At 42.5% G+C, this 10,361-nt stretch overlaps 1 protein-coding gene across 2 annotated transcripts in view; it reads right to left on the reverse strand.

Moving 5' to 3' along the window:
- The window catches only part of NSD1 (nuclear receptor binding SET domain protein 1), a 136,857-nt gene that overhangs the window by 109,179 nt on the left and 17,317 nt on the right, over positions 1-10,361 (reverse strand). For both annotated transcript variants that reach the window (XR_503746.2, XM_008050430.2), the window contains exon 2: positions 6,489-6,624. Coding sequence is in view for 1 of the 2 variants with exons in the window: in XM_008050430.2 (XP_008048621.1) it covers positions 6,489-6,495 (7 nt within the window). In the remaining variant the exon portion in view is untranslated. The remainder of the gene's footprint in view (positions 1-6,488; positions 6,625-10,361) is intronic.

The following is a 10,361-nucleotide window of genomic DNA, read 5'->3' on the forward strand; positions in this document are numbered from 1 at the left end:
CCCAGGCGGGTCTCGAACCCGCAGGCTCAGGCATTCCACTCACCTCAGCCTCCCAAAGGAACGTGCAATTTTATGTCATCACGTGAGTTCACATGCCTGACATACACAGTCATATGCATGCATCCTCTACAAGTGGGTAGGGTTTTGTGTACTTTACTGTATAGTACTGTATAGAGTACAACATCTCTTCCAAGTCCAGGATATCCAGAAAGCAAGCAGAAACACCGTGGTGATGCAGCTGGTATTGTATAGCCAAATGTTGTTAGCCGGGAACCTAGGCTGACTTTTTCTTCAAGTATCAACAAACCCATATCAAACCTACCATCATTAGCATCTCCCTCACCACTAATGTTAATGCTAGAGGGTGTTCTTCCTTCCAACAAGGCCAAATCCTCACTGCAATATAAATCCCCTCCAACCTTGTTCTTTTCAGATCATATGTGTTATGATCCCATCTCCGATCCCTTATTATTTCCTTCTTCAGCCTATCTCCACAACCCTAACTACATGATAATTCTCATTATTAAAAATCCTTCCGAAGCTGGGCTCGGTGGCTCAGCCTGTTATCCCGTGCCTTTGGGAGGCTGAGGTGAGTGGATTGCCTGAGCCCGCAGGTTCGAGACCCGCCTGGGCAGCGAGACCTCATCTCTACAATAAATCAAAAAATCAGCCGGGCGTGGTAGCGCATGCCTGTAATTCCGGCTACTCGGAAGGCTGAGGCGGAAGGATCGCCGGAGCCCAGCAGGTCGAGGCTGCGGTGGCCGGGAGCAGCCACTGCACTCCAGTCTGGGCGACAGAGTGAGACTCCAACTCAAAAAAAAAAAAAAATCCTTCCGAGACTGGGCAGGGTGGCTCTCATCTATAATCCCAGTACTCTGGGAGGCCAAGGCAGAAGATTTACTTGAGTCCAGAAGTTCAAGAATTGCAGCAACGCAAGACCTCGTCTCAACACACACACACACACACACACACTTAAAAATTAGTGGCATGCACCTATAGTACCAGCTACTAGGGAGGCTGAGGTGGAAGGATCACCTGAGCCCAGGAGTTGGAGGCTCTGGTGAGCTATTACCACTGCATTCCAGCCTGGACTACAAAGTGAGACTGTGCTTCAAAAATAAAAGATAACCCTTCTGGTGCCCATATCTACCTCTAGCTGCAGCATCTGCCTTCTCTGTCTCTGACTCCATTTCTTCAAATCTGTCCAATTCATCTTCTATCACAACCAAACTACCAAAACCGGGTACCAGTGATCCGCAAAGAGCATTTTATTTGATTGCTAGATGACACTCAATTAAAGTGACCACAATCTTCCTTTTTAAAATATAGTAGTGCCTGTATTTTCACTTTCCAAAGTTTCAGTCATATGTTACACAGTTCAAATGAGATATCTGGGGGACCAAATTCACATAACTTTTAATTATAGGTCTATTATTATAATTGCTGCATTTCATTATTAGTTATTGTTACTAATCTCCTATTTGTCGAATTTACAAGTAAAACTTTAGCACAGATATGTCTTCACTCAAGGGTCTTGGAACATATCACCTGTGAATACGTGTGCACTCTAGTCACTAGACACCTCATTTTCCTCTTTCATCTGATTCTTTTTCATCGCTTTTGCAAGCTCAGCATCTTCCAAATAGACCTCAAATGAAGGCTTCCTCAAAGCAGGTTTTTCTCACAGTATATTCTGTCCCAAGGCCATCTCATCCATGTCTTGCCCACAGCTCCAACTAATAGGAACAAGCAGATGGCACTTCTAAGTTACATGTGTTCCTGTGTTCTCTCAATAAACAGCAACAATATTCATCCAATGATGGTGCTAAAAACGTAGGAGCTATCCTGACACCGAAAACTGAAAGCCAGAAACCTAGGGAATTCACGCCCCATTATCTAGTCCATTACTAAGCCTGATATATTTTATCTGCTAAACCGTACATTATTTTCCATTCACAGTTCTACGTAGCGTCATCACAGCACAATCACTGCAGTGGCTCCTTTAAATTGCTGCCTCTTATTCACCTGTGCTCCCTCCAATCTATTTTCCACACTGCAGCAAGAGCAAAGGTTTAAAAAGCACAGATCAGAAAATGGAACCCTGTGTTCATGGCCCTTGAATGACATCCCGTTGTTCTCAGGATAAAATACAAAGTTTTCAACAAAGTCGACTAGGTACCAGACAATGCGGCCTATGATCTCCCTCCACTACTCCATGGGCTGCAGATCTTTCAGGACCAGAGGACAGACTATTTTCTGTTCCTGGAACCATCTTTTTCTCTTTGCCCTATTTATCCTAACTCACCCAGTCCAGTCTCAGATCAAAGATAACTTTGCTGGCGAAACTGCCCAAGAACAACTCCACACCAAAAGTACAGATTCGTTACTCCTGTACATCACTGAATGCATGTTACAATTTTTTCCGGGACATATTTCTCAGTTAAGTAACTATCTGTTTGCTTATTTGCTAGTGTCTTTCTTCTTGCACTAGACTCCAATTTCTAAGACAGCCAAGAAGACTCATGTTTTACCAATCACTGAATCCCAGAACCTAGAATATTCCTCAACCTAGATGGCATGGACTCAATTAGTGTGTGTAAGAAAAACTTAAACGAATAAGAAATCAGCAACATCACAGGAACAGAGAGGCTACAGGTAATTTTCTCTTTCTTTCTTTTTTTTTTTTTGAGTTGGAGTCTCTTACCTGTCGCCCAGGCTTGAGTGCAGTGGCATGTTCACGGCCACCACAGACTCGACCTGCTGGGCTCAGTGATCCTTCCACCTCAGCCTTCCAAGCAGCTGGAACTATAGGCACCCAACACCACACCTGGTTAATTTTTTTATTTTTTTGAGTTGGAGTCTCACTTTGTTGCCCAGGTTGGAGTGCAGTGGCACGCTCACGGCCACCCCAGCGTCGTCGACCTGCTGGGCTCCAGGGATCCTTCTGCCTCAGCCTTCCAAGTAGCCAGAACTACAGGCGCATACTACCATGGCCAACTAATTTTTTTTATTTATTGTAGAGACGAGGTCTCGCAAAGTTGCCCAGGCTGGTCTCAAACCTGCACCGACCCCAGCCTGAAGGAATTTTGTATTAGTAGAATTTAACTATCCAGGAAGGCCACAAGGGATGAGGTAACCATCTTTTGAAACAATAAACTTGGCTGGATATGGTGGCTCACGCTTGTAATCCCAGCACTTTGGGAGGTTCATGAGTAGGAATACTTGGACCCATGAGTTTGAGAACAGCCTGGGCAACGTAGTGAGACTTCATCTCTACAATTTTAAAAATTAGACATAGTGGGATATACCTGTAGTCTCAGCTACTAGGGAAGCTGAGGTGGAAGGATTGTCTGAGCCCAGGAAGTTTAGACTGGGTAAACCATGAGCATGCCACTGCGCTCCAGCCTAGGCAACAGAGTAAGATTCCAACTCAAAAACAAAGCCAATAAACTTATACAGGTCTTATGAGAGTTCAGATATTCAAAGTATAAAATCAAATCAAGCAATTCCACTTTGTGGAAATCATTCTACAAGAAAACATGAAAAAAATCAGGAAGTAGAAAAACCAAACAATAAAATACACATAAAATATGATACTTTTATTTTTTTGAGTTGGAGTCTCACTTTGTCACCTATGCTGGAGTGCAGTGGCACACTCATGGCCACCACAGCCTTGACCTGCTTGGCTCAGATGATTCTTCTGCCTCAGCCTTCCAAGTAGCTGAACTACAGGCATGCGCCACTATGCCTCGCTAATTTTTTGACTTATTGTAGATATGAGGTCCCATCAAGTTGCCCAGGCTGATCTCAAACCCCTGGACTCAAGGTAATCCTCTCGCCTTGGCCTCCCAAAGTGCTGGGATTACAGGCTTGAGACATAGGACCCAGTACAAAATATGATACTGTAATGCTAAAATAAAAAAAGAGGCTGGGTGCAGCGGCTCATGCCTGTAAACCTAGCATTTTGGGAGACCTGTAATCACTTGAGCCCAGAAGTTCAAGACCAGCCAAGACCAACATATTGAACCAGTCTCTTCAGAAAATTTAAAAATTAGCCAGGTGTGGTGGCACACGCCTACAGTCCCAGCTACTGAGGAGGATAAGGGGGGAGAATCACCTAAACCTAGGAGTTCAGAGCTCAGTAAGTTGTGATCATGCCACTGTACTCCAGCCTGGGTGACAGAGTGAGACTCTTACTCAAAAATAATAATAATACTAGCAATGAAATAGGCCAGCTGTGGTGGCTCAGCCTATAATCACAACACTTTGGGCAGCCGTGGTGAGATGATTGTCTGAGACCAGCCTGGGCAACTTGGTGAGACCTCATCCCTACAATAAATCACAAAAACTGACCGGGTATGGTGGTGTATGTCTATAGTTCCAGCTACTTGGAAGGCTGAGGTGGAAGGATCGCCTGAGTCCAGCAAGTCGAGGCTTCAGTGGCCATGAGTGTGCCACTGCACTCCAGCCTGGGTGACAAGAGTGAGACTCCATATCAAACAAACAAACAACAAAATAAAAGGGGAGTGGCACTTGACAATTTCTGTTTGGTTATCTATAAAGAAGCTCTAGAAAAATACATTAATACCAATTAGTTACCCACTGAACAAAGGGGTGAATAATATGGCAGATCACAGCAAGAGAGAGAGTTGATTTTTTTGAATCTCATTAATATATGAACAATTAAAAAATGAAAATACAGGCCAGGCAGAGTGGCTCAAGTCTGTAAATCCAGCACTTTAGGAGGCCAAGGTGAGAGGACTGCCTGAGCCCACAGGTTCAAGACGAGTCTGAGCAACTTGGTGAGACCTCATCTCTACAATAAATCAAAAAATTACCCAGGCATGGTGATACGTGCCTGTAGTTCCAGCTACTCAGAAGGCTGAGGTGGAAGGATCACCTGAGCTCAGCATGTCAAGGCCGCGGTATCTGTGAGCATGCCACTGCACTCACAGCCTGGGCGACAGAATGAGACTCCAATTCAAAAAAACGAAACAAAACAAAAAATGAAAATACATATATTAAGATGACAATAGCCAGACAAAATGGCTCACACCTATATTCCCAGATACTTGGGAGGCTGAGATGGGAAGATCATTTAAGCCCAGAAGATGAACTCCACTGCACTCCAGCCTGGAAACAGAGGGAGACCCTTTCTCTTTGAAATTACAATAAGATCACTGGGTGCCTGTAATCCCAACACTCTGGGAGGCAGAGGTGAAAGGACTGCCTGAGCCCAAAGGTTTCAGACCAGCCTGGGCAACATGACGAGATCTTGTCTCTACAATAAATCAAAACAGTACCCAGGCATGGTGATGCATACCTATAGATCCAGCTGCTCGGAAGGTTGAGAAGGAAGGATCACCAGAGGCCAGCAGGTCAAGACTGCAGTGGCTGTAGTATGCCACTGCACTCCAGCCTGGGCGAAATAGTGAGGCTCGGACTCAAACAATATATATAAATAAATAAATTACAATAAAAACACCACCATCTTAACAGAAAAAAGAGACCTGAAGATAAAGTGTCAGCACCTACCTTTACAGTAACTTAAAGGTACGTCCCTGAAATTCAAATACAAAAAATATAAAAAATAAAAATACTGGGATTACAGGCTGAGCCAACCAAGCCTAGCCTGTAATCCCAGTATTTTTATTTCTTATATGTTTTTTGCATTTGAATCTCAGAAGAGAGACTCCAACTGAAAAAGTAAGTAAATAAATAAATAAATAAAAATAACAGGCTGGGTAAATTGGCATAAGACTGTAATCCCAGCACTTCTGGGAGGCCGAAGCAAGAGGACTGCCTGAGTTTAGGAATTCTTAGAGGTTTGAGACCAGCCTGGGCAATTTTGTGAGACCTAGTCTCTACACTAAATCAAAAAATTAGCTGGGTGTGCTAGTGCACACATGAAGTTCCAGTTACCTGGAAGGCTAAGGCAGAATGATCGCCTGAGCCCAGTATGTCAAGGCTGCGGTTAGCCATGAGTGTGTCACTGCACTTCACCCTGGGCGACAGAGTGAGACTGCAACTCAAAAAAAAAGAAAAAAAGAAAAAGAAATAACAGTGGAAATATCCCAAATCAAAAATTTAAAACTCAAAACAATTATATTTATAATTACAATATTTCTAATTGATTAGGCTGTCAACTTATCAAAAATGATATAAACCTGAAGATTAAAGCAGAAACATAAATATACTGAAAGGTGATCCTGGACAATGTAAACTTTAGCAAAATGGTCTAACAATTTCCTGGCATTTACAGACAGAATAACTGAAAATTTTTAAATCATAAAGTAAAACAAACGTAAAAATCCAAAAATATAAAATATGTTAATGGTAATGACAGATCATTCAGAAAATGCTCAAACGAAAAAATAGATTATTACTAAAAGCAACAAAAACTGAGTTATACTAAAGGTACTAAAGGCAATGGCAAGTTCATTATTTCATACTGTATTTTATCATGAACAGTCATCTGTCATTATTACCTTTCATTTTTGAGTGGGTGTTAATCAACGGATCAGAACAAATCCTGCAGGGCCACCACGGACGTCTCTTGAATTTTGCCCAGATGAGATCTCCAACTTCATACTTCAGTGGCGTAGACTTTTTCTTGGGTTGACACTTTAGACAGACAAAATATAGGGCATCAATAAGAATCAAAACTTTTTGCGACAGTGTATCATCTTCTTATTACTCTTCTGAGAAATTAATGACTAAATATTTCAGGTTGAAAACATTCTAAGCTAGGAATTACAAAATAAGTACAACCAAATTATTTTGTCTTAATTGTCCATAGCATAGCTCCTTATATATTAGTAGTTCTCAACTTATAATTGTTTTATATAACTAGGCTATCTGTACTCTGAAAATAAAATTAATCCTGGTTGGATTTTTAAATAACTAAACACTAAAATATTTAATTTAAAAAAAAAAAAACTGGCCGGGCACAGTGGCCCACACCTGTAATCCCAGCACTTTGGGAGGCTGAGGTGAAAGGACTGCCTGAGTCCAGGGTTCAAGACCAGTCTGGGCAACCTGGCGAAATTTAGTCTCTACAATAAATTTAAAAATTAGCTGGGCTTAGTTGCACGTGCCTATAGTTCTGGCTACAGATAAGGCTGAGGTGGAATGATCACCTAAGTCCAGCAGGTCAAGGCTGTGGTGGCTGTGAGCATGCCACTGCACTCCAGTCTGGGTGACAGAGTGAGACTCAGACTGGAAAAAAAAAATCCCAAGGAAATGATATATTGAGTTATACTAAAGTTATTCTAGTCCTTGGATCAAAACATGAAAGAAACAAAAACAGACTTAAAAAATTACAGACTGTTGCCTTGCTAGACTGGTGTGGCCATGTACTCTTTAAGCTATGGTTGTCACCATGCTTCCTGGCTTTGGTCCCCTCCTCCACCTTGGGGAGATTAATCTTCTCTCTCTCTCACTTACTTTTAAATAAACTATTTTTTCTAATCTAAAAAAAATTACAAAAATAATTTTTGACAACGTAGAGAGACTATAATCCCTTCTCCAGGTGATCCTAGCACATTGGGGGCGGTGGTCATCTACATCCTTTTCCAAACAACACAGACATTTCTATTAGCTGATTTACAATAATGGCTTTAGAAAAAAAATCATAATGGCTCTAATGAAATAAATCTTTTATTTTTTTTTGAGTCAGAGTCACAATCTGTCGCCCAGGCTGCAGCCTCAACCTGCTGGGCTCTGGCGATCCTTCCGCCTCAGCGTTCCGAGTAGCTGGAACTACAGGCGTGCGCTACCACGCCCGGCTAATTTTTGATTTATTGTAGAGATGAGGTCTTGTCAAGTTGCCCAGGCGGGTCTCGAACCTGCGGGCTCAGGCAATCCACTCACCTCGGTCTCCCAAAGAGCTGGGATTACAGGCTGAGCCACCGAGCCCGGCCTAATTTTGTTATTTACTGTAGAGATGAGGTCTCACCAAGTTGCCCAGGCTGGTCTTGAAACCCTGGACTCAGGCACCCTCTTGCCTCAGTCTCCCAAAGTGCTTAGAGGCATGAGCCACTGTGTCGAGCTAATAAAAAAATCTTGAGATATGTAGGCTAGACACTAGTTAAGCCAATACAACAAACCTGATTTTCCCCAAGACATACAAGGCAGGCGACACCCAGAACAGGGCACCATGCAACTCTAAGGGATACCACCAATACAGAATACAATATCAATGAAGCCCCTTGGAATGCAGAGGCCCTGGCTACATTTCTTCTCCAGAAATAACAGATCCAGAACTGAGCTAGAATTAAAATGCCTCCATCTCAGCTCTAAACTCATATCCTTGCCTTTAATATCTCACAAACCATCCAAATCTTCCCCCATGAAAGGAAAACAGTTTTGTGTTTAATATGCCTATCCGGTATACCACAAGAGAGTCACAAGTGTGCTGAGATATATTTTGGTGCCCAGAAGATACCCAGAAATACTTGAACTAAGAGCATTTCCTCCATTTACTCCAGGAAGATATACATGTTAACATTTTCTTAGAGCCACATCTTGAAAATGGGTTGGTGAGCCCTTCTGTCAGAAGGCAATCTTCCCTCCTGAATTCCTAAAACAGGACCCAACTGGCAAAGAGTAGGTGTTCAATAAAGAGTATGCTGAATAAATTAACTAGAATAATTCAAATAATGATGAACAATGACCCTGCTCAAGGATACCAAAGGACTATAGGCTCAATTCAATGATGTGTAAGTTACTACTCAACTTTAAGACTGCTTCCAGGTGGCTCACACCTAAAATCCCAGCCATTTGGGAGGCCCAGGTGAGAAGATTGCCTGAGCCCACAGGTTCAAGACCAGCCTGGGCAACTTGGTGAGACCTCATCTTTACAATAAGTCAAATATTAGGCGGGCAAGGTGGCGCATGCCTACAGTTCCAGCTACTCGAAAGGCTGAGGCGCAAGGATTGCCTGAGCCAAGCAAGTTGAGGTTATGGTGGCTGTGAGCATGCCACTGCACTCCAGTCTGGGTGACAGACAGAGTAAGATTCCAACTCAAAAATAAATAAATAAAGACTGCTTCCCTCAGAACTTGAACCTCATGCTTCTAAATACTCACAGAAGCTAAAGCTCACTGAAAAGAGTATAATTAGTTCTTCATGTTTATAGAGCTACTAGGAACTGAGACAACTACATTTTAATTTCTTTTTTTTTTTTTTTTTGAGTGGGAGTCTGACTCTGTCGTCCATGTTAGAGTGCAGTGGCATGCTCACAGCCACCGCAGCCTTGACCTGCTGGGCTCAGGTGATCATTAAGCCCCAACCTTCCAAGTAGCTGGAACTATAGGCACACACCGCCACACCCGGCTAATTTTTCGATTTACTGTAGAGATGAGGTCTCGCCATGTTGCCCAGGCTGGTCTCGAAACCCCTGGGCTCAGGTAACCCTCTCACATCTGCCTCCCAAAGTGCTGAGAGTACAGGCATGAGCCACTGTACCAGGTCTCATCTTAATTTCTTTAAAAAAGACTTATGGAGACAATCTGACTATTATCAGTTTGTTACCAGATAGACTATCATTCAAAGTTGACTTGGACACTTTAAAACCAAGATATGAAGATTAGGTGGGAAACACAAATCTTTTATTTAATCTGTACTGAAAACTACAATCTAAGTATATTCTTAAAAATTTCTAATGTAACTTGCTATTCAACTCCTAAAAGACTTTTAATATTTACTTATGAATGGTTAGGCACAACTGCTCTCAACTGTAATCCCAGGACTTTGGGAGGCCAAGGTGGGAGGATCGCTTCAGGACGTGAGTTTAAGACAAGCCTGTGCAATATAATGAGACCTTGTCTCTACAAATATCAAAAATTAGCAGGACATGGTGGGATGCACCTGTAGTCCTAGCTAATAATACCTATTATGACCGCTATTTTACTATATGCTTATGGTTACATAGTTATTTAGTAAGTGGTAGAGCCAGGATTCAAACTTAAGCAGTTCAACTCCAGAGCCTAAATTCTTTCTTTTTGTTTTTTGAGTAGGTACTACAGGAACATGCTACCATGCCCAACTAATTTTTCTGTTTATTTGAGAGATGAGGTCCTGACAAGTTGCCCAGGCTGTCTTGAATCCTCAGACTCAGGAAACCCTTTCACCTCCACCTGCCTCCCAAAGTGCTGAGATTACAGGCGTGAGCTACAGTGCCCAGTAGCCTAAAATGTTAACCAGTAGGACCCTATTATCCAATAACAATAAAATCTCTTGATTATTACATGCCTTAGTACAATTTTTTAAAAAATTTCCCCCAGAGCTGGGCTCGGTGGCTCAGCTGTAATCCTGTGCCTTTGGGAGGCTGAGGTGAGTGGATTGCCTGAGCCCGTGGG

The sequence above is a fragment of the Carlito syrichta genome, unplaced genomic scaffold (assembly GCF_000164805.1).
Source record: "Carlito syrichta isolate Samal-C Ts95f unplaced genomic scaffold, Tarsius_syrichta-2.0.1 Scaffold145531, whole genome shotgun sequence".
Classification (NCBI taxonomy): domain Eukaryota; kingdom Metazoa; phylum Chordata; class Mammalia; order Primates; family Tarsiidae; genus Carlito; species Carlito syrichta.